Source organism: Carettochelys insculpta, chromosome 2 (assembly GCF_033958435.1).
Source record: "Carettochelys insculpta isolate YL-2023 chromosome 2, ASM3395843v1, whole genome shotgun sequence".
Taxonomy (NCBI): Eukaryota; Metazoa; Chordata; order Testudines; family Carettochelyidae; genus Carettochelys; species Carettochelys insculpta.
Genome location: NC_134138.1, coordinates 280,702,111 through 280,726,010, shown reverse-complemented (window position 1 = coordinate 280,726,010; position 23,900 = coordinate 280,702,111). Strand labels below are relative to the sequence as shown.

The window sequence follows — 23,900 nt, the reverse complement described above, 5'->3', positions numbered from 1 at the left end:
CTGATAATACTAACTGGATTAGACCGAGTTAAAGCATCATCCCTCCTGAGAGACACAGAGGTAGGCCCACTTCCCATCTGGGCCTCAGCTGCACTCAGATCCACCTCTGGGATTTTGGCCCCATCTTGAGCCCCCAGAGGCTCCGACAAAGGAGTCACTTCCCTGGAAGCAGAAGCACCTTTCTTGCACCGAGGACCAGCGTCCTTAGCAGAGATCCCACTGCCCATCCCAGAGCTCCAGAAGGCCCTGAGTGACATGCCTGTTCTCTCCTACAGACAGCCTCCCAACCTCATGAGGATCCTCACTAACAGCCACAGTCTGTACCCCAGGAATACCAGTCCTGGAACCTTTCCCTGCAACAAAGCCCGCTGCCAGCTTTGTCCACATATCTTCTCTGGAAATACCATTACTGGACCTAACCAGGTGACTCACAGAATCACGGGCACTTTCTCATGCTCCTCTACTAACATCATATGTGCCATCATGTGCCAACAATGCCCAGATGCTTTATATATTGGACAGACTTCTAACTCCCTTAGACAAAGGGTCAACGGGCACAAAACAGACATCAAAACACTCCAGATCCACAAACCAGTTAGTCAACATTTTAATGGAATGGGGCATTCTGTCAATGACCTAAAGGTACGTGTGTTACTGAAGAGAAATTATCGCACTGTTCTGGAAAGGGAAGCAGCCGAGCTGGCTTTTATATTCAAATTCAGCACATTAACACATGGTTTAAATCATGATGGGAACTTTCTGGGTCACTATAGGGGCTCGTCTGCATACTTGGCTCAGTCTAATTCTTGACCTTCCTCCCCACCCCTCCACTCTCTGATTTGCTCACCTTGATTATCTTTTTCTGATTTGTCCTCCTTGCTTACTGTTTTTGGTTCTCTGTGCCTTAAATATTGAGTCTGTTCTGGTCTGGCTATGGTCTGAAGAAGTGGGTCTGTCCCACGAAAGCTCATCACCTAATAAACTATTTTGCTAGTCTTTAAGGTGCTACTTGACTGCTTTTTGTTTTAATCCCTGGGAGGTATCTGAAAGAGTCCCCACAGTTTCCAAAGCATGGGATGCGCAGTCCTAGGGATGGGAGTTCTATGACCACCATCCCTAAGAAAAAAAGATGAGTGGTGGTGGTTGGGGACTCCCTCCTAAGAGGGACGGTGTCATCCATCTGCCTCCCAGACCTAGAATCCCGGCAAGTTTGCTGCTTGCCTGGAGCTAGAATCTGGGATGTTACAGGGTCCCTGCCAAAATATGTTAAACCTGTAGACTATTACCCCTTCCTACTTCTCCATGTAGGAACCAATGACACAGCCAAGAGTGACTTGATGAGATCACGGTGGATTACATAACCCTAGGAAGGAAGATCAAGGAATACGAAGCAGTATTCTCCCTGTGGAAGGAAGGGGTCCATGTGGGGATCGTCGAATCGCAGAGGTAAATGCGTGGTTGCGTAGGTGGTGTAGCAGGGAAGGATTTGGTTTCTTTGACCATGGAATTCTGTTTCCTGAACAGGGATTGCTGAGAAGAGACGGGATCCACCTCACAAAGAGAGGAAAGAGCATCTTTGCAGGCAGGCTTGCAAACTTAGTGAGGGGGGCTTTAAACTAGGTTCCTTTGGGGAAGGTGACATAAGCCCGGAGGTACGTGGGGAAGGAGGAGGGAACAATCAAGTGGGTTTCCTGGGTGAAGAGGAGAAAATGAGCCAATCGGCCCCTTCTCTGAGATGTTTGTACACTAATGCCAGAAGCCTGGGGAACAAGCAGGAAGAATTGGAGGCCCTGGCACAGTCACACAAGTATGAGGTGGTTGGAATAATGGAGACTTGGTGGGACAATTTCCATAACTGGAGCACGGTCATGGAAGGGTATAAATGGTTCAGGAAGGACACACGGGTGAGAAGAGGAGGAGTCGTCGCGCTCTATGTGAGGGAGCAGTGTGATTGCTCAGAGCTCCAGTACGAGGAAGGAGAAAATCCGGTTGAGTGTCTTTGGGTTAAGCTTAGAGGTGGAGGTAACAGAGGTGATGTTGTAGTTGGTGTCTGTTATAGGCCGCCAGATCAGGGAGATGAGGTAGATGAGGTTTTCTTCAGGCAGCTTAGTGAAGCTTCCAAATCACAGGCCCTGGTTCTCATGGGAGACTTTAATCATCCGAACATTTGTTGGGAGACCAATACAGCAGCACACAGACAATCCAGGAAGTCTTTGGAGAATGTTGGGGATAACTTCTTGGTACAAGTGCTGAAGGAAACGACCGGGGCCATGTGCAACTTGACCTGCTGCTCACAAACAGGGAAGAACTAGTAGAAGAAATAGAAGTGGTGGGAAACCTGGGTTGCAGCGACCATGAGATCGTAGATTTCAGGATCCAGAGAAAAGGAAGAAGTGTGAGTGGTAACATACAGACCCTTGATTTCAGGAGAGCAGACTTCGACTCCCTGAGAGAACTGATAAGCAGGATCCCTTGGGAAATGAAGATGAAAGGGAATAGAGTTGAAGAGAACTGGAAGTATTTTAAACAAGTCTTACTGAAGGCACAGGAACAAACCGTCCCGCTGCATAGTAAGAAATGCAAACATGGAAGGCAACCAGCTTGGCTTAACAGGGAAATCCTTAGTCAGCTTAAATTCAAAAAGGGTACATACAAGAAATGGAAACGTGGGCAGTTGACTAAGGAGGAGTATAAACATACGGCTGGAGAATGCCGGGCAGTAATCAGGAAAGTGAAAGCACAATTGGAACTGCAGCTGGCGAGGGATGTGAAGAGTAACAAGAAGGGTTTCTACAGGCATGTGAACAATAAACGGACTATCAGGGAAGGTGTGGGGCCATTACTGGATGAGGGAGGTAACCTAGTGACAGATGATACAGGAAAAGCTGAAGTACTCAATGCTTTTTTTGCCTCAGTCTTCACAGACAAAGTCAACTCCCACACGATGGTCCCAGACAATGCAGCATGGGAAGGTGGAGGGCAGCCATCTGTGGGGAAGGAGCAAGTTCTGAGCTATCTAGAAAAACTAAATGTGCACAAGTCCATGGGTCTGGATTTAATGCACCCCAGGGTACTGAGGGAATTGGCAGAGGTCATTGCTGAACCTTTGGCCATTATCCTTAAGACGCTTGGAGATCGGGGGAGATCCCAGATGACTGGAAGAAGGCAAACGTAGTGCCCATCTTTAAAAAAGAAAAGAAGGACAATCCAGGGAACTACAGACCCGTCAGCCTTACCTCAATCCCTGGGAAAATAATGGAGGAAATCCTCAAGGAATCCATTTTGGAGCACTTGGAAGAGGGGAAAGTGATCAAAAGTAGCCAACATGGATTCACCAGGGGCAAGTCCTGCCTGACCAATCTGATTAGCTTCTGTGACGAGGTAACAAGCTCTGTGGACATGGGGAAGTCAATGGATGTGATATATCTTGACTTCAGCAAGACTTTTGATACGGTCTCCCACAGCATTCTTGTCCATAAGTTAAGGCAATATGGATTGGATCCTTGGACTATAAGATGGATAGAAAGCTGGTTGATGGTCAGGCCCAACGGGTAGCGGTCAATGGCTCAATATCTGGATGGCGGTCTGTTTCAAGCGGAGTGCCGCAAGGCTTGGTTCTGGGGCTGGTGTTATTCAACATCTTTATTAATGACCTGGATGAGGGACTGGGTTGCAGCCTCAGCAAGTTTGCGGATGACACAAAACTAGGGGGAGAGGTAGATAAATTGGAGGGTAGAGAGAGAATCCAGAGGGACCTGGATAAGTTGGAGGACTGGGCCAAAAGAAATCTGATGCAGTTCAATAAGGAGAAGTGCAGAGTCCCGCACCTGGGGCGGAAGAATCCCAAACATTGTTACAGGCTGGGGACCGACTGGCTGAGCAGCAGTACGATGGAAAGGGACCTAGGGATTATGGTGGATGAAAGGCTGGATATGAGTAAACAGTGTGTTCTTGTAGCCAAGAAGGCTAACGGCACACTGGGGTGCATCAGGAGGAGCATTTCGAGCAGATCTAGAGAAGTAGTTATTCCTTTTTATTTGGTACTGGTGAGGCCACATCTGGAATATTGTGTCCAGTTTTGGGCCCCCCAGTATAAAAAGGATGTGGATTTGCTGGAGCAGGTTCAGCAAAGGGCAACAAAAATGATTAAGGGGCTGGCGCACCAGACCTATGAGGAGAGGCTGAGGGATTTGGGCTTGTTCAGTTTACAGAAGAGAAGACTGAGGGGTGATTTAATAGCAGCCTTCAGCTTCCTGAAGGGAAGCTGTGAAGAGGAGGGTGAGAAACTGTTCTCAGTGGTGTCAGATGGCAGAACAAGGAGCAATGGTCAGAAGGTGAAGAGGGAAAGGTGTGGGTTGGATATTAGGAAAAACTCTTTCCCCAAGCAGGTGGTGAGGCACTGGAATGTGTTGCCTGGAGAGGTGGTGGATTCTTCATCACTGGAGGTTTTTAAGTCCTGGCTGGACAAGGTCCTGGCTGGGATGACTTAGTAGGGGTTGATCCTGCTTGAAGCAGGGGGCTGGACTAGATGACCTCCTGAGGTCCCTTCCAGCCCTGTGATTCTGTGATTCTGTGAGTTGCTGAGCATGGTTGCAGGCTCTCAGGCTGATGCCCTCTGCACCCCCACAATTCCTGGAAGAATCCCTTCAGTGTGCCAGACTCCTTGTGGCTCACACGTCCCCCAGGGTTAGGCCATAGGCCCCTCCGCCCTCTGGGACCGACTCCAACAGACTCCCAGAGGAACCTCTTCTTCAGTGTGACTCCCACTTTCAAGGGCCACGACTACACTGTCTTGGGACAAACTCATTCAGCGTGTCAGCCTCCTTGTGGGTCACTTGTTCCTGGGGGTTGGGCCCTCGGCCCTTCCGCCTTCTGGGACCGACTCCAACGGACTCCCAGGAGTAACCCCTCCTCGGGTGTGACACCCCCTCTCAAGAACCACAACCGCAGTTGCTCAGGTTTGGCCACAGGCCACTCCACCTTGGGGAACTGCACCTCACTGCCTGTCAGCACACCTGGGTCTCGCTGGTCTGCCTTCTTCTTCCTGGGCCCCCATCACTTACTGCTGGATGCTCCATCCTTGGGGTGCAGTACATCTCACTTCTGACACCAGTGTGATGGGGTTCAGGGGTCCCCAAGCTCCGCACCCATCTGCAGGCAGGAGTGACTCTCACTCAGCAGGAGAACAGCGGGTTAATTAGCCGAGAGGACACAGCGTCGTACAGAGGAGTCAGTGCAGCCGGCAGAGACAGCCAGTCCCATCCATGCTGGGGAGAGGAGCCCCGAGGGGCCCCCAGAGCCGGGGCCTGGCCCCCTCCTTTGTCTCTCTCTCTCCCAGCCCAGACTCACTGCTCCCAACTCCCAGTTCCAATTCAAACCCCTCAGGCTCCATCTCCCGCTTTCTCTGCAGCCCAGAGGTGTCACCTGGTCGCCAGGTTACCCCCAGCAGGAGCCCCCCACCCCCTGTGAGCCACTCACACACACATGTATCCCCCACTCCACCACAGTGAGTCACTCCTGCCTGTGGATGGGGTGCAGAGCTTGGGGACCCCGACCCCCTGTCACAGGGGGTAGTTACATGGGGGGGCTCTGCCCCACACAGCCCTGGCACCCCGGGGGTTAGTTATACCAGAGGAAGCTCTGCCCTGCACAGCTCCCTGTGTCCTACGGGAGGAGGGGAGTTACACCAGCAGTGCCCCCCCCAGCACAGAGCAGCTGCACTATTTGGGTACCTGGGAAGCAGAGGGGCATAACCCTGCCCCCAGCTAAGGCCCCTCCCCCAGCCCAGTGGGACCAGAGACCCAGGGACCAACCGAGTTTGGGGGACAACAGAAGAGAAGCCGGGGGTGGGTGCAGGTCACAGGTGTAAGACAAGGGAGCCGGAGCGGGGCCCTGGGCAGAGAATCCCGGCAGCACCCGCAGTCTCTGCACCCGTCCAGGGAGCCAGCGGACACCAGGCAGAGGAGCTCCACTTAGACACGGGAGATGAGGGAGGAGCGGAAATAGGCCCCCAATCTGCCTGGCTGCTGGAGGTGTGGATGGCCACCTTGGCCCGGGCAGGAGGCAGCTGGCGGAGGTCCCAAGACTGGTGGGGCCACGCATGGGGTGTGCACAAAGCGGGGGAGAAGAGCAGACAGAAGCTCAGCGGGAGGTGTTGGAGGGCTGGGACAGGGGCTGCAGGCTGGTGCCCTCGAGGCAGGCATGTGCCGGGGTCTCCCTCATGCCACAGAAGGGGCAGGCATCGGGGATGCCGCTGAACCGTACCAGACACACACCTGCACTCAGGGCCCTGTGCAGGAGCCGCCAACAGATATCCCCGGCGGGCTGTGGGACCAGGCTGCCCGCTGGGTTTCTCTGCCCCTCTGGGAGGTGGCCCTGGCCTGCACCCAGCCTCGCAGATGTGATGGAGTGGGGGATACCTGTGTGTGTGTGAGTGTGTGTGGCTCACAGAGGGTGTGGGGCTCCTGCTGAGGGTAACCTTGATGACCAGGTAACACCTTTGTACTGCAGACAAAGGAGGAGGTGGAGCCTGAGGGGTCTGAATTGGAACTGGGAGTTGGGAAGCAGTTAGTCTGGGCTGAGGGAGAGAGAGACCAAGGAGGGGGCCAGGCCCCGGCTCTGGGGGCCCCTCGGGGCCTCCTCTCCCCAACATGGATGGGACTGGCTGTCTCTGCCTGCTGTACTGACTCCTCTGTACGATGCTGTGTCCTATCGGCTAATAAACCCGCTGTTGTCCTGCTGAGTGAGAGTCACTCCTGCCTGCGGACGGGGTGCAGAGCTTGGGGGACCCCAGAACCCCATCACACTGGTGTCTGAAGTGGGATGTTCTGCACCCCGAGGATGGAGCATCCAGCAGTAAGTGACCGGGGCCCCGGAAGAAGAGGGGCCTGCGAGACCCAGGTGTGCTGAAGGGCAGTGAGGTGCAGTTCCCCAAGGCGGAGGGGCCTGCGGCCGAACCCAAGCAACTGCGGTCGTGGTCCTCGAGAGGGGGTGTCACACCCGAGGAGGGGTTACTCCTGGGAATCTGTTGGAGTCGGTCCCAGAAGGTGGAGGGGCCGAGAGCCCAACCCCCAGGAACAAGTGACCCCTGAGGAGGCTGACGCTGAATGAGTTCTTCCCAAGACAGTGTGCTCATGGTCCCTGACAGCGCGTGTCACACTGAAGAAGGGGTTCCGCTGGGAGTCTGTTGGAGTCGGTCCCAGAGGGCGGAGGGGCCTACGGCCTAACCCCGGGCAGCTTGTGACCCGCAAGAAGCCCGGCACACTGAAGGGATTCTTCCAGGAATCATGGGGTGCAGAGGGCATCAGCCTGAGAGCCTGCAACCATGCTGAGCAGCTCTGCTGTGAAGTGGCAGCACCTGGAAACCGAATCGAGATTAAAGAAGCTGGACAAGGCAGCGTGGATGTGCAGTGGCAGAGCTGAGGGCTGGGGAGAATCCTGCAGAGGTGAGCCCGGATCGGGGCAGGGAACCCTGGACTGCCTGGAGCTCTGAACCGAGTGGCCTGCCACAGCTCAAGGAGGGAAGGAGCGATTCCAACCCATCATCTACCAGTGGCCAAGACAGACCTGCGGAGAGTTTTCCAGGCCTGGGCCGAGGAAGGTGCCTGTGTGTCTGTGCAGGAAAGCAGCTTGTCCACTGGGAATGGCAAGTTGTCTGTGAGAGAAGCTGCTTCACCTTCTGTGTGTGTGTGAAGACCAGCCAGGGGGCTGGGACAAAGGAGAGAGTGTCTCCCATTGTCTGTCTGTGTTGAACAGCAGCAGCAGCCTGGGGAGAGAGCAGAGCCTGCGTTTGGAAAAGGTGCCAATGAGGAAACTAGCCCATTGTCTGAGGAAGATTCACCAGCCTGGGGTGGCTGGAGAAGGATCCACCAGGAAAGAGCATTCCAGGTGTGACTCTGAATCCAGCCATGGGGGCTGGAACAGAGGGAATGGCTCTGGGATGGGCAGTGGTGTCCCTGCTAAGGATGCTGGTCCTTGGTGCGAGAAAAGTGCTTCTGCTTCTGGGGAAGTGAATCCTTTGCCTGAGCCTGTGGGGGCTCGAGATGGAGCCAAGATCCCAGAGCTGGATCTGAGGGCAGCTGAAGCCCAGATGGGAAGTGGGCCTGCCTCTGTGTCTCTCAGAGGGGATGATGCTTTAACTCGGTCTGATCCAGTTAGTATCATCAGGGAATCCCAGAGACCAGACGATTCTGGTACTTGTTCTTTGCCTGATGCTGAGGTGTTACTGGGAGGGGGTGAGAGGACTCTGTCCTACCAGAGTCATCCTCTCGCCAGGACACAAGAACAGATGGGCAATGGAGTTATGCTGACTGATGAAGATAAAGGAGCTGGTAGCAGAAGGGAGGAAAGGGACCCTGACCTTCTGTCCGGTGGTACTGGCTGTCTGCCTGGAGGGGGATTATGTGGGAATCTGCCTACTGGGCCAGAAGTGATCCTGGGCGTAGGTGAAACCCAGGAGCTGGTTGTGGCTCAAGAGAGCAGTGCCCCTGTGGAGCCAGACAGGGGTGAGTTATTGTTTGGGGGAGCTCTTGAGGAAGAGAATTTCCCTGAAACTTTTCCTGACCCGTCTGTGGGGACTGCAGAAAATGGGAGTGAGGTGAAGGAGAGTGAACAGGAAAGGTGCTTGTCTGTAAGAGCCAGAGCAGCCCTTTGCCTGGGGAGAAGTTTGTTTCAGCTCCTGATGGCCAGGACCTGCCTGAGTGTGAAACCACTGGCTGTGCTCTGCAAGGGTCCAAAGCAGGCAGGGTAAAAGTTTCTCAGGAATTGGAAGTTGATGCAAGTAAAGTGAAAACTATCAGGGAGTGTGAGCAGCCCTGTGAGAACCAAGTAAAACAGCTGCACAGCCAATCTCTGTAGGATGCAGGAGAGGTTCAGCAATTCCCCATCTCCAAATGCTAGAAACACTTATATTCTCACACTGGACTCCAATTCTGATTCCACGGGGAGGCAGAAGTTGGAGGTAAAAGGACAAAGGAGCTGTGGGCCTGGTGGGCCAGTAAGGGATAAACAGGGATTCCTTCATGTGGATTCTGCGTCTGGGACTCACAAAACAACTCTCAGAAAGCAGTTTGGTTTGCAAATTTCCAGACTGGCTGGAAGGGGGCCGTCTCCCTGAGATCATCAATGGCCCAGCTCTTGTTAGAAGGGAGGGCACAGCCAGAGAGATCAAATTTCTACCCCAGGGGGCAAGGGAGAAGATTAGAACTTGATGGTGCTAAGAAAGGCCTCAGCCATTTATCCCCAAAATACCAGATTCTCAAGGAGGTTACACAAAAGTTGTGGTCTACCAAAGAGCAACGTAAATGTGCAGTTGCAATGGGTTTGTTCTGTTACTCACGCTAACTGCTGTAACCAAGGGGTGCTGCTACCAAAAGCTGTAGAATTGTACCATGCACTGAATGTTTGAAAAGAGCCATGTGACATGATGACATTGATGTAGAAGCATGAATTGTGCGTTGAAGGAGTCTGTAACTCTGAAATGTCACCATTGTTCCCTGTAACTAGTCTTGCAACCTCTGACATGAGAAGGAACATTCCAAACCTATTGTGTGGCATGGAAGGGGAAACTGAGGCACACAGCCATTTTGGTGGTCTGGCTAAATGCCAAGGGTGGAAGCATTTGTACCTTCCGTTACTGGACTGTAACTGAATTCCAGACATCGGCTGGAGCAGCTGTATGGACTGGTGGTCAGATGGGGCAGGACCTAGACCACAAAAGACCTGTTTGATCTGTTGGTGCTGCAGCATCTGTATGGGCTCTGCCCGCCCGACTTGAGAACGTGGCTGACGGACCGGGGCCGAAGCAGCGAGACCAACCAACCCAATGGAACTAAAAGGACTTGCCCGGCTGCATCACATGAAAAGGGCCAATACCAAGCTCCTGAGTTGGAGCCTCCCCCAGCAGGACTATAATGTGGAGGTGGTGCACATCAAGGGGAGCACTGAGGGTACAGCCGATGCCCAATCCCGAGGGGAGAGCCCCGAACTTCCCCAGGTCACCAGTTGAGTGACCCCGCTCAGTTCGGTCTGGAATGGGGGAGAGATGTGATGGAGTGGGGGATACCTGTGTGTGTGTGAGTGGCTCACAGAAGCTGTGTCTACACGTGCACGCTACTTCGAAGTAGCGGCACTAACTTCGAAATAGCGCCCGTCGCGGCTACACACGTCGGGCGCTATTTCGAAGTTAACTTTGACGTTAGGCAGCGAGACGTCGAAGTCGCTAACCTCATGAGGGGATCGGAATAGCGCCCTACTTCGACGTTCAACGTCGAAGTAGGGACCGTGTAGACGATCCGCGTCCCGCAACGTCGAAATTGCTGGGTCCTCCATGGCGGCCATCAGCTGGGGGGTTGAGAGATGCTCTCTCTCCAGCCCCTGCGGGGCTCTATGGTCACCGTGGGCAGCAGCCCTTAGCCCAGGGCTTCTGGCTGCTTCTGCGGCAGCTGGGGATCCATGCTGCAGGCACAGGGTCTGCAACCAGTTGTCGGCTCTGTGTATGTTGTGTTGTTTAGTGCAACTGTGTCTGGGAGGGGCCCTTTAAGGGAGCAGCTTGCTGTTGAGTCCGCCCTGTGACCCTGTCTGCAGCTGCTCCTGGCACCCTTATTTCGATGTGTGCTACTTTGGCGTGTAGACGTTCCCTCGCAGTGCCTATTTCGATGTGGTGCCGCGCAACGTCGAAGTTGAACATCGACGTTGCCAGCCCTGGAGGACGTGTAGACGTTATTCATCAAAATAGCCTATTTCGATGTTGCTACATCGAAATAAGCTATTTCGATGTTGGCTTCACGTGTAGACGTAGCCAGAGGGTGTGGGGCTCCTGCTGAGGGTAACCTTGATGACCAGGTAACACCTTTGTACTGCAGACAAAGGAGGAGGTGGAGCCTGAGGGGTCTGAATTGGAACTGGGAGTTGGGAAGTAGTTAGTCTGGGCTGAGGGAGAGAGAGACCAAGGAGGGGGCCAGGCCCCGGCTCTGGGGGCCCCTCGGGGCCTCCTCTCCCCAACATGAATTGGACTGGCTGTGTCTGCCTGCTGTACTGACTCCTCTATACGATGCTGTGTCCTGTCGGCTAATAAACCCGCTGTTCTCCTGCTGAGTGAGAGTCACTCCTGCCTGCGGACGGGGTGCAGAGCTTGGGGGACCCCAGAACCCCATCACACAGGGCCCCCGCGGCTGCAGCTGCCTGGTCTCCAGGCGACCTGGTACCTGTCAGGACGTCCACGGTGTCGGTGCGGGCGCTCAGCCGGTAGCTCTGGCGCCACCAGTTGCCCTGGGCGCTGAACATCTCCCTGGCGGCCTCCTCTACATCATCCCCAACGCAGAAGGTGTCACAGGCTGCCTGTGGGGGGTGGGTGTCATGGGCAGCCTGGGTGCAGGGAGCCCCAGCACCCTCCCCAGCTCCCCGCTCCTGGTCCTGTGCCTCCCGTCCCCAGGAATCCCAACCCCCCACACCTGAGCCGGTGCATCCCTGTGCTGAGCCGTGTAAGAACGTGGCCTCTGTTGTGTCCAGTTCTGGGCACCGCATCTCCAGAAAGATGTGGAGAAACCGGAGAGGGTCCAGAGAAGAGCAGCAAGAATGATGGAAGGTCTGGAGAGCAGGAGCTCTGAGAGACGACTGAGAGACCTGGGCTGCTTTAGAGAGGGGACATGATCTCACTTTTCAAGCACCTCAAAGAGGGTTACGAGGAGGAGGGAGAAAACTTGTTCTCCTGGGCCTCTGAGGGCAGGACAAGGAGCAACGGGCTTAAACTGCAGTGAGGGAGGTTTAGTTTTGACATTAGGAAAAAGTTCCTATCAGGGTGGTCAAACAGTGGAATAAATTGCCTGGGGAGGTTGTGGAATCTCCATCACTGGAGATATGTAAGAGCAGGTGAGACAGACACCCAGCGGGGATGGTCCAGATGGTGCTGGGTCCTGCCAGGAGGGAAGACGACTGGGCCCAATGACCTCTTGAGGTCCCCTCCAGTTCTAGTGTACTCTGGAACGTTGTGGTTGACGCAGCCCTCGAGGCCGTCGAGCTCCTACCAGTAATGGACGAACTGGATCAAGAACCGACTGTGGATGAACTGAAGAGAGCCATCGACAGCATTGCAGCAGGAAAGGCCCCTGGTCAGGATGGTGAACCACCAGAGGTGATCAAGTGTGCCGCGGACACACTCCTGGAACCCCTACGTGAGCTACTGTGCCTGTGCTGGAGAGAGGGTGAGGTTCCACAGGATATGCGCGACGCTAACATCGTAACCTTGTATAAGAACAAGGGAGACAGAAGCGACTGCAACAACTACCGTGGAATCTCCCTCCTAAGCGTCACTGGTAAACTGTTCGCTCGCGTCATCCTCAGCAGACTCCAGAAGATTGCTGAGAGGGTGTACCCCGAATCGCAGTGCGGATTCCGCGCAGAGAGGTCTACCGTTGACATGGTCTTCTCTGTAAGGCAGCTGCAGGAGAAGTGCAGGGAGCAGAGGAAGCCACTCTACATAGCCTTCATCGACCTGACCAAGGCCTTTGACTTGGTCAGTAGGGATGGTCTGTTCAAACTGCTCCACAAGATAGGCTGTCCTCCACGGTTACTCAAGATGATCCAGTCATTCCACGAAGACATGAGAGGAACCATCCAATATGACGGCGCATTATCGGATGCTTTCAGAATCAGGAGCAGCGTCAAACAAGGATGCGTACTTGCTCCGACACTGTTCGGGATCTTCTTCGCACTCCTCCTGAAACACGCCTTTGGATCTTCAACAGAGGGCATCTTGCTGCACACAAGATCTGATGGGAAACTGTTTAATCTTGCAAGGCTGAAAGCTAAGTCTAAGGTGCGAGAAGTCCTCATCAGAGACATGCTGTTCACAGACGATGCTGCTGTAGTGTCTCCCACAGAAGACCAGCTTCAAAAACTGCTGGATCAGTTCTCCAAAGCGTGCAAGGACTTTGGGTTTACCATCAGCCTAAAGAAGACAAACGTACTTGGTCAGGATGTTGCTGAATCCCCATCAATCAGCACTGACAACTATACGTTAGAGGTCGTCCACGAGTTTGTTTACCTCGGGTCCACCATCACTGACACCCTGTCGTTGGACACTGAGCTAAATAGGAGGATCGGAAAAGTGGCTACAACTCTGTCCAGACTCAGCGAGAGAGTGTGGAACAACAACAAGCTGTACACTCACACCAAAATGCAAGTCTACAGAGCCTGCATCCTCAGCACCCTCCTTTATGGCAGCGAGACTTGGACCCTGTATGCCCGCCAGGAAAAGAGGCTGAACGTCTTCCACTTGTGCTGCCTCAGGCGCATCCTTGGAATATCATGGAAGGACAGAGTTACCAACACCGCCGTCCTCGAGCAAGCTGGAATCCCAACCATGCACACCCTCCTCAGGCAGCGTCGGCTCCGCTGGCTTGGCCACGTCCATGGGATGAATGATGGAAGGATTCCAAAAGACATCCTGTATGGTGAGCTAGCCTCTGGCAAAAGACCTCCCGGACGCCCCCAGTTGCGCTACAAAGATGTCTGCAACAGAGACCTCAGAGAGGTAGCCATCGAGCTGGACAACTGGGAAGAACTAGCAGACGACTGCAGCAGATGGAGGCAGGGGTTACACAAGGGCCTTCAGAAGGGCGAGATGAAGATCAGACAGCTAGCAGAGGAGAAGCGAGCGCACAGAAAGCACAATAAGGACTTGCCAGACACCCACCACATCTGCAAGAGATGCAGCAAGGACTGTCACTCTCGTGTGGGCCTTCACAGTCACAACAGACGCTGTAAATGAAGTCCTCAATTGAAACTTTAAAGGGCGCGATCCATAGTCTATGCAGACTGAAGGATGCTACGACTCCGACTGAGTCTCCGACCCAAGGCCGCCGAGAGCTGCCGCTGGCCCTGGGGCAAGGTGGGAGAGGAGCCCGACTCCCTGCTCTGGAAGGAGCGGGCCCAATGGCAAAAGGGGTGAGGCCTAGGGCATTCCATCCTGGGCACTGCTGGGACTGCCCCACTGGCCTCCCCGCCCTCTGCTCCCTACCACGGGCATAGGCAGAACTGCCCTGCTGCAGCGTTTCAGAGGGGCCCAGAGCTACTCTGGCAGCAGCAGCAGCTGGAGCTCTGGACCCCCCTGAAAGGCTGGGGCAACTGCTCCCTTTGCCCCCCCACTGCTCATCGGTGGGCCTGGCCAGGCCAAATGTCCTGCTGAGAGCAGCCAGCCCCGGGTGTCCCACAGGGAGTGAGAGCGGCCAGTAATCCTCCCATCCCTCATTCCCAGCCCCAGCAAACAGCGGCCTGGCCCGGCCCAGCGAGCAGTGGACCTGTCCTGCAGGAATTTCTCTGGTGCTTTTCCTGAATGCTCCTCAGTCCTGGCCCTCCCAGCCTCCTCTGGCAGGGAGTTCCCAGGCTGCTGGCGCCTTGTGTGGAGGGACGCTGCCTTCCGTTTGTTTGAAGCCTGCTGCCCACTAGCTCTCCCTGCGCACTCTCTGCACGCCAGTGACGGACGTCTTTCACATCCCCCCGTTGGCTGTCGTCACTGTGCCAGGCGGAGAAGCCCCAGGCTCATCCATCTCAGCTCAGGTGGCAGCTGTTCTTGCTGCCCTGCGTGGGACCTATTTCCAATTGCAGTGTGTCTTCTTGAGGTGGGCAACGGCCACCCCTGCACTCGGCCGTCGAGGCACGGGCGCACCAGAGGCAATGATTTATCTGGCTTGTAGTCGACCCAGCGTTCTGTCTGCTGCTCCCGCCTGCTGCTGCACCCTGCGTGGGTGTTTTCTGGGACCTCTCCACAAGGGCTCCAAGATCTCTCTCTCCAGTGGGAACAGCTGATTGACTCCCCAGCAGGTTATACACACAGTGGGGATTGTTTTCCACTCTGCTTTACTTTGTTCTTATCAACAGGAATTTCATCCGCCTTTGTGGTGTGCAGTCACCCAGCTCTGTGAGATCCCTTTGAAGTTCCTCCTTCAGCAGTTTGGGAATATCTGCAGTTTTTGCCACCTCGCTGGTTATCCACAGGTGGAACAGGACGCGCCTCAGTATGGACCTTGGGGGTCACCACTTGTGACCTCTCTCCATTCTGAAAACTGACCCTGTATTCCTACCCTTCGCTCCCCGTCTCCAGGGGAGGGAGACCTCAGTGGTTGAGCACAGGCCTGCTCACCCAGGGTTGTGAGCCCAGTCCCTGAGGGGGCCATTTGGGGATCTGAGGCAAAACAGATTTAAAAATTAAAAAAGGGCTGGTGCTTGGCCCTGCCAAGAGGGCAGGGACTGGACTAGACAACCTCCCCAGGTCCCTTCCAGCTCTCGGAGGGGTGTGTGTGTGTAAGCCACTGACAATCCATGAGGGGCCCTTCCCTCCTACCCTGTGACAGCGCACTTTGGTGAGGGCCCTTGCAAAGGTTTACGTCAGTCCGAGCACGCTGCTCCCCTCGGCACAGGCTGGCTGAGTCCCTCAAAGAACTCCAGTAGATTGGTGAGCCAGGGTTTCCCTTTCCCCTTTGCTCAGCCTCCCGCCCTCCCGCAGCCCCTGGGCCGAGTCCCTCCCGCTCCACCGCCTGCCCCGGCACCCGCCCTGCCATGCTCACCTGGAAGACACACCTGGCCCAGGTGCGGAAGGCCTCCTCCTGGGCACAGAGCTCATCACCCTCCCCCATGGCCAGGATGCGCTCTCCCCCCAGCTCCTCCAGGCGCGTGTCCACGGCGTGAGCGAAGGCACAGAAGTGGGGGTAGGCCCGGGAGCCCAGCCCGAACACCGAGAACCTGGGGACACCGAGGACAGCCAGTCAGGGTTCTGCCCCAGCCCCACCAAGGGGACCCCAGGGGCCAATCAGGAACCCACATAATCCAGTCACCTCCCCCCGTCCCGGGGACATGCTCCAAAGCTGGGGGCACCCAGGGCTGAATTTCCAGGGGCTGTGGGTCAGGAGTGAGGGGCACTGGCAGGGCTGGGGGATCCCAGGGCTGAATTTCCAGGGGCTGTGGGTCAGGAGTGAGGGGCACTGGCAGGGCTGGGGGATCCCAGGGCTGAATTTCCAGGGGCTGTGGGTCGGGAGTGAGGGGCACTGGCAGGGCTGGGGGATCCCAGGGCTGAATTTCCAGGGGCTGTGGGTCAGGAGTGAGGGGCACTGGCAGGGCTGGGGGATCCCAGGACTGAATTTCCAGGGGCTGTGGGTCGGGAGTGAGGGGCACTGGCAGGGCTGGGGGCACCCAGGGCTGAATTTCCAGGGGCTGTGGGTCGGGAGTGAGGGGCACTGGCAGGGCTGGGGGATCCCAGGGCTGAATTTCCAGGGGCTGTGGGTCGGGAGTGAGGGGCACTGGCAGGGCTGGGGGATCCCAGGGCTGAATTTCCAGGGGCTGTGGGTCGGGAGTGAGGGGCACTGGCAGGGCTGGGGGATCCCAGGGCTGAATTTCCAGGGGCTGTGGGTCGGGAGTGAGGGGCACTGGCAGGGCTGGGGGCACCCAGGGCTGAATTTCCAGGGGCTGTGGGTCGGGAGTGAGGGGCACTGGCAGGGCTGGGGGATCCCAGAGCTGAATTTCCAGGGGCTGTGGGTCGGGAGTGAGGGGCACTGGCAGGGCTGGGGGATCCCAGGGCTGAATTTCCAGGGGCTGTGGGTCGGGAGTGAGGGGCACTGGCAGGGCTGGGGGATCCCAGGGCTGAATTTCCAGGGGCTGTGGGTCGGGAGTGAGGGGCACTGGCAGGGCTGGGGGATCCCAGGGCTGAATTTCCAGGGGCTGTGGGTCGGGAGTGAGGGGCACTGGCAGGGCTGGGGGCACCCAGGGCTGAATTTCCAGGGGCTGTGGGTCGGGAGTGAGGGGCACTGGCAGGGCTGGGGGATCCCAGGGCTGAATTTCCAGGGGCTGTGGGTCGGGAGTGAGGGGCACTGGCAGGGCTGGGGGCACCCAGGGCTGAATTTCCAGGGGCTGTGGGTCGGGAGTGAGGGGCACTGGCAGGGCTGGGGGATCCCAGAGCTGAATTTCCAGGGGCTGTGGGTCGGGAGTGAGGGGCACTGGCAGGGCTGGGGGATCCCAGGGCTGAATTTCCAGGGGCTGTGGGTCGGGAGTGAGGGGCACTGGCAGGGCTGGGGGCACCCAGAGCTGAATTTCCAGGGGCTGTGGGTCGGGAGTGAGGGGCACTGGCAGGGCTGGGGGATCCCAGGGCTGAATTTCCAGGGGCTGTGGGTCAGGAGTGAGGGGCACTGGCAGGGCTGGGGCACCCAGGGCTGAATTTCCAGGGGCTGTGGGTTGGAGTGAGGGGCACTGGCAGGGCTGGGGCACCCAGGGCTGGGGTATCTGTGGGGTGCGGCCCGACCATTGGGAACACAAGAACGGCCAGAGTGGTTGGACCAAAGGTCCATCCGGCCCAGTGTCTGGCAGTGGCCAGCGCCAGGTGCCCCACGGGAGTGAACCAACCAGGGAATCATTGAGTGACCCCCCCGTCACCCATTCCCAGCCGGGACAGAGAGAGACTAGGGACACCGTCCCCACCCGGCCTGGCTAAGGGTTACAGGCCCACTCCATAGAGCTGAGAGTGTGAGAGGACACCCCCAGCCCTCTCACTGCCACACCTAAGGGCCAGGTGGAGCTGTCTGGTCCCAGCCCCGGCAGCTCCAGAGGGGCTGGGCTGCAGCATCTGTCCCCCAGCGCAGCAGGTCCATGCTTGGGCAGGGCAGGGTTGGGCTGAGCTGGGCTGGGCTGGGCGGGGCGGGGGGAGAAGAATTCTTCTGGAGCCGGACTGGGATGGGGCCTGTGGGAACAGATGCCTCTGCCCCTGTGGCAGATCTGGGACTGGGGGAGACACATCTGTGCCCGGCACGGCCTGAGCCCCTCCCCAGGCCTTCATGGCAGCTGTGTGGCTGCGGAGGCACCCAGCTCAGCGCAAACTAAGGTCAGGGCTGAGGGGCACCGGCAGAGAGGAGCACCCAGGGCTGGGATGGCAGGGGGCTGAGGGGCACCGGCAGAGAGGAGCACCCAGGGCTGGGATGGCAGGGGGCTGAGGGGCACCGGCAGGGATGGGGCACCCAGGGCTGGGATGGCAGGGGGCTGAGGGGCACCGGCAGGGATGGGGCACCCAGGGCTGGGATGGCAGGGGGCTGAGGGGCACCGGCAGGGATGGGGCACCCAGGGCTGGGATGGCAGGGGGCTGAGGGACACTGGCAGAGATGGGACACCCAGGGCTGGGATGGCAGGGGGCTGAGGGGCACCGGCAGAGAGGGACACCCAGGGCTGGGATGGCAGGGGGCTGAGGGACACCGGCAGGGATTGGAGCACCCAGGGCTGGGATGGCAGGGGGCTGAGGGGCACCGGCAGGGATGGGGCACCCAGGGCTGGGATGGCAGGGGGCTGAGGGGCACTGGCAGAGAGGGACACCCAGGGCTGGGATGGCAGGGGGCTGAGGGACACCGGCAGGGATGGGGCACCCAGGGCTGGGATGGCAGGGGGCTGAGGGGCACCGGCAGAGAGGAGCACCCAGGGCTGGGATGGCAGGGGGCTGAGGGGCACCGGCAGGGATGGGGCACCCAGGGCTGGGATGGCAGGGGGCTGAGGGGCACCGGCAGGGATGGGGAACCCAGGGCTGGGATGGCAGGGGGCTGAGGGACACCGGCAGGGATTGGAGCACCCAGGGCTGGGATGGCAGGGGGCTGAGGGGCACCGGCAGGGATGGGGCACCCAGGGCTGGGATGGCAGGGGGCTGAGGGGCACCGGCAGGGATGGGGCACCCAGGGCTGGGATGGCAGGGGGCTGAGGGGCACCGGCAGGGATGGGGCACCCAGGGCTGGGATGGCAGGGGGCTGAGGGGCACCGGCAGGGATGGGGCACCCAGGGCTGGGATGGCAGGGGGCTGAGGGGCACTGGCAGAGATGGGACACCCAGGGCTGGGATGGCAGGGGGCTGAGGGACACCGGCAGGGATGGGGCACCCAGGGCTGGGATGGCAGGGGGCTGAGGGACACCGGCAGGGATGGGGCACCCAGGGCTGGGATGGCAGGGGGCTGAGGGGCACCGGCAGGGATGGGGCACCCAGGGCTGGGATGGCAGGGGGCTGAGGGGCACCGGCAGGGATGGGACACCCAGGGCTGGGATGGCAGGGGGCTGAGGGACACCGGCAGAGATGGGGCACCCAGGGCTGGGATGGCAGGGGGCTGAGGGACACCGGCAGAGATGGGGCACCCAGGGCTGGGATGGCAGGGGGCTGAGGGACACCGGCAGAGATGGGGCACCCAGGGCTGGGATGGCAGGGGGCTGAGGGGCACCGGCAGGGATGGGGCACCCAGGGCTGGGATGGCAGGGGGCTGAGGGACACTGGCAGAGATGGGACACCCAGGGCTGGGATGGCAGGGGGCTGAGGGACACCGGCAGGGATGGGGCACCCAGGGCTGGGATGGCAGGGGGCTGAGGGGCACCGGCAGGGATGGGGCACCCAGGGCTGGGATGGCAGGGGGCTGAGGGGCACTGGCAGAGAGGGACACCCAGGGCTGTGAAGGCAGGGGGCTGAGGGGCACTGGCAGAGAGGGACACCCAGGGCTGGGATGGCAGGGGGCTGAGGGGCACCGGCAGGGATGGGGCACCCAGGGCTGGGATGGCAGGGGGCTAAGGGGCACCGGCAGAGAGGGACACCCAGGGCTGGGATGGCTGGGGGCTGAGGGGCACCGGCAGGGATGGGGAACCCAGGGCTGGGATGGCTGGGGGCTGAGGGGCACCGGCAGGGATGGGGAACCCAGGGCTGGGATGGCAGGGGGCTGCAGGTCAGGGCTGAGGGGCACATGGCTCTGTGGCTGCACTGGGAGCTGGGGAGGGTCTAAAGGCAGCACCAGGAAGCAGCTGGCCCAGGTGTGACTTTCCCACTCCCCCACCTGCTGACCTCACCTGGGCGGAGCATTTCCCACCTCCCACTGCTTCTCCAAGCCACAAATGTGGTAACATTAAGTGTGCCTCAGTTTCCCCCAGCCTTCGCATTTCTCTTCAGTGGGGGCAGAAGGGTTAATGCTGGGAGCTGAGCTGGGGACACAACAGGCCCCTCTGCAGGGTGCAAATGAGCTAGCAGGTCTGGCTGGAACCAACCCACTGGCCCTTGGCTGGGACGCTCACCCCAGTGACCCCCAGGCAGGAACAGGGGCTCGGGGGCACCTCCTGCCACCAACTGGCTGGAAATTCCCTGCACATCACATCACGTCCCAGCACAGTCAGCAGAGCACAGACAGGGCCCAAGGGTGGTCTCTGTGAGCTGGCACAGGGGGTAGGGGGCAGGATGGAGGGAACAGGGTCACCCGGCATTGGACTGGAATGGAGCCCAGCTCCCCAGCACAGCCCGGGAGAGCGAGGCCAAGGGATGAACCAGTCGTGCCAGGCCGGGGGAGCTGGGGCTGGGGCTGGGGCTGGGGCTGGGGCTGGCCAGGCTGGGCTGCAGCCTGACTCCTGCCTTGCTGGGCGGCTCTGGCCTGTCAGCCTGGCCAGGCCCTACGCCCTGGCTCCCAGGGCACAGGCTGCTCATGGGGCTGCGAAGGCGCCTGGGGGCACCGTGCGCAGGGGCTGTACCACAGGCAGCTCGCAGAGAGACGGGTTCGGGGTGAAGGCCCAGCCTGGCAGTGCACTGGGGGCACTGGGGGGTCCCAGCCAGGAGCCCCTGCAGCTCCCTGGCAAAGGATGGGGACCTCCCCAAAAAGACAGGCAGCCAGAACTCAAAGGGACGAGCTGGGGCCAGTCCCAGGCTGGGACGGGGCAGGGCTGCCCCTGCCATGTGGTGCCCACCGCAGCGTGCCCAGGGCCCCGGCACTGTCTGTGTTGCTCGACTCCTTCCGCTTCTTCTTCCACGAGGCCACCAGCCCGTCGCTCTGCGAGACGCTGTTGAACCGGATCTTGTAGCTCCTGGGAGGAGATGAGCAGTGAACCGGGGCCAGGCACCTGGGCCCATCCTGCATGTTCCAGGGGGCGGGGCTGGCGCAGGGGGCGGGGCCTTTCCCTCTAGGGCGCTGGCTCTGGTCCTGTCCTTTGGGGGCGGGGCTGGCACAGGGGGCTTTTCCCGTCTGTGGGCCCTGGTGTGACGGGCACATTTTCCAGACATTCGCCAGTCCGAGGGGTGCAGGGGTCACTTGCAAACTTGCCCTGAGTGCGGTGACTGCTGCCAGCCCAGGCCCCTCGCCAGCCCACCGGCCCTGGGCAGAGGGGCCTGTTGCCCCCCAGGGAACCACTCACTTTGGTTGCTCAGGTTGCCCGGAGCTGACATAGGGGGAGGACATCTCCATGAGCGCCTTGGCAAAGCTCTGCCACAAGACAGGGATCGGGAGCTGAGTGGGCACATGGCCTCTGGTGCTGCCAACCAACCCGGGCACCCCCCTCCCTCCCTGCCAGCCCCTGGGCACCCGCCTCCCTCCCTGCCAACCAACCCGGGCACCCCCCTCCCTCCCTGCCAGCCCCCGGGCACCCCCCTCCCTCTCTGCCAACCAACCCGGGCACCCCCCTCCCTCCCTGCCAGCCCCCGGGCACCGCTCTCCCTCCCTGCCAGCCCCCGGGCACCCCTCTCCCTGCCAACCAACCCGGGCACCCCCTTCCCTCCCTGCCAGCCAACCCGGGCACCCCCCTCCCTCCCTGCCAGCCCCCGGGCACCCCCCTCCCTCCCTGCCAACCAACCCGGGCACCCCCCTCCCTCCCTGCCAGCCCCCGGGCACCCCCCTCCCTCTCTGCCAACCAACCCGGGCACCCCCCTCCCTCCCTGCCAGCCCCCGGGCACCCCTCTCCCTCCCTGCCAGCCCCCGGGCACCCCTCTCCCTGCCAACCAACCCGGGCACCCCCCTCCCTCCCTGCCAGCCCCCGGGCACGCCCATCCCTCGCTTCTGATCCCTGGGCACTCTCTAGTACTGACTGTCGACTGCTAGTCATGCCCCAGCCCTCTAGTGCGGCCTGCCTGACCCACGGGCACTGTCCTCCGCATCTTGAGAACCCCCAACCCTCTAACCCGTTCCCTGCCCACCAACGACCCTGGGCACTGGCCCTCCTGTGGCCGGCCCCCCTCACCTCCCCACTCTCCGGCGGGTCGCCGTTGCCGAAGGTGCTGGTCACCACCAGCACGAGAGTCTCATGTTCCAGGCAGACGATGTCGTACTCGTCCATGCAGAGCACCTGGAGCAGACAGGGCTCAGCGGGCGGGGGCACGGGTCTGCCAGGGCACCAACAGCGCCGCTGTGCCCGTCTCCTGCAGGGGGGCCCTCTGCCCCACCGTGCATGGCAGGTCCCTGCTCCTCCGGAAAGAGCACTGGGGCCAGTACCCCAGGCATAGCCCTCGCCATCCCCCCGGCCCTCTGCCCCCCACCTCCCCATCCTCCCTCTGCCCCCAGCCAGCTGCCCCACCCCCACCCTCCCTGCGCCAAACTCCCATCCTCCCCAGCCCCTGTGTGCCCCACCCCCACCCTCCCCAGCCCCTGTGTGCACCACCCCCACCCTCCCTGCGCCAAACTCCCATCCTCCCCAGCCCATGTGCCCCACCCTCATCCTCCCCAGCCCGTGTACCCCACCCCCACCCTCCCCAGCCCCTGTGTGCCCCACTCCATCCTCCCCAGCCCGTGTGCCCCACCCCCACCCTCCCCAGCCCGTGTACCCCACCCCCACCCTCCCTGCACCAAACTCCCATCCTCCCCAGCCCATGTACCCCACCCCCATCCTCCCCAGTCCCTGTGTGCCCCACTCCATCCTCCCCAGCCCCTGTGTGCCCCACTCCATCCTCCCCAGCCCCTGTGTGCCCCACTCCCACCCTCCCCAGCCCGTGTGCCCCACCCTCATCCTCCCCAGCCCGTGTGCCCCACCCCCACCCTCCCCAGCCCCTGTGTGCCCCACTCCATCCTCCCCAGCCCCTGTGTGCCCCACTCCATCCTCCCCAGCCCGTGTGCCCCACCCCCACCCTCCCTGCACCAAACTCCCATCCTCCCCAGCCCATGTACCCCACCCCCATCCTCCCCAGCCCCTGTGTGCCCCACCCCCACCCTCCCTGCACCAAACTCCCATCCTCCCCAGCCCATGTACCCCACCCCCATCCTCCCCAGTCCCTGTGTGCCCCACCCCCACCCTCCCTGCACCAAACTCCCATCCTCCCCAGCCCATGTACCCCACCCCCATCCTCCCCAGCCCCTGTGTGCCCCACCCCCACCCTCCCTGCACCAAACTCCCATCCTCCCCAGCCCATGTACCCCACCCCCATCCTCCCCAGCCCCTGTGTGCCCCACCCCCACCCTCCCTGCACCAAACTCCCATCCTCCCCAGCCCATGTACCCCACCCCCATCCTCCCCAGCCCCTGTGTGCCCCACTCCATTCTCCCCAGCCCGTGTACCCCACCCCCATCCTCCCCAGCCCGTGTACCCCACCCCCATTCTCCCCAGCCCCTGTGTGCCCCACCCCCTTCCTCCCCTGCCCCCTGCTCCCATCCTTTCCTGAGCCCTTGTCCTCCCCCAGCCCCCTATGTGCCCTCTTGCAGCCAGCCCCTCCCCTCGCCAACCCCTGCTCCCCCAGCCCCCCTCAGCCAGGCCCCGGCCCTCAGCCAGGCCCCGGCCCCCAGCCCTGCCCTCCCCCAGCCAGCCCCCACAACCAGCTCCCCACCCCTGTAGTACCCTGGGGTCAAAGGCACGTCGGAAAAGCTCGCCCAGGTTCCAGGCATAGGTGCGGGACTTGCCCGTCTCGGTGGCATACAGGATCGTGGCCTTGACACGACGCGCCATCATGTGGCCCATCAGCTTGGCGGAGATCTTCACAGCACTGTGGGGAGATGGGGAGGATCGCCCTGGCTGCCCCAGCCCAGGCCTGGTACCAGCTCCCTCCCGCAGGCCCCAGCTCCGGGCTGGTGAACTAGTGCCTGGGCACATGGGAACTATGGTTAGAGCCGGCCAGCAACGGGCCAGCACACGGCCAGTGCCTCCAGCACAGCTGTGCCCAGGCAGAGC

At 60.0% G+C, this 23,900-nt stretch overlaps 1 protein-coding gene across 14 annotated transcripts in view; it reads right to left on the bottom strand.

Annotated features, from left to right (window-relative positions):
- Nucleotides 1-23,900, bottom strand: part of NOS3 (nitric oxide synthase 3) — a 91,107-nt gene that overhangs the window by 13,121 nt on the left and 54,086 nt on the right. For 6 of the 14 annotated variants that reach the window (XR_012644116.1, XM_074985380.1, XM_074985377.1 and 3 more), the window contains 6 exons: nt 23,571-23,715; nt 21,987-22,091; nt 21,168-21,235; nt 20,724-20,840; nt 15,564-15,738; nt 11,205-11,337 (listed from right to left, as the gene is read on the bottom strand). Coding sequence is in view for 10 of the 14 variants with exons in the window: in XM_074985380.1 (XP_074841481.1) it covers nt 11,205-11,337; nt 15,564-15,738; nt 20,724-20,840; nt 21,168-21,235; nt 21,987-22,091; nt 23,571-23,715 (743 nt within the window). In the remaining 4 variants the exon portion in view is untranslated. Of the gene's footprint in view, nt 1-9,625; nt 9,705-11,204; nt 11,338-12,717; nt 12,947-15,563; nt 15,739-20,723; nt 20,841-21,167; nt 21,236-21,986; nt 22,092-23,570; nt 23,716-23,900 lie in introns of those variants that run through there. The other 8 variants (XR_012644117.1, XR_012644115.1, XM_074985382.1 and 5 more) reach the window with 4 other exon arrangements.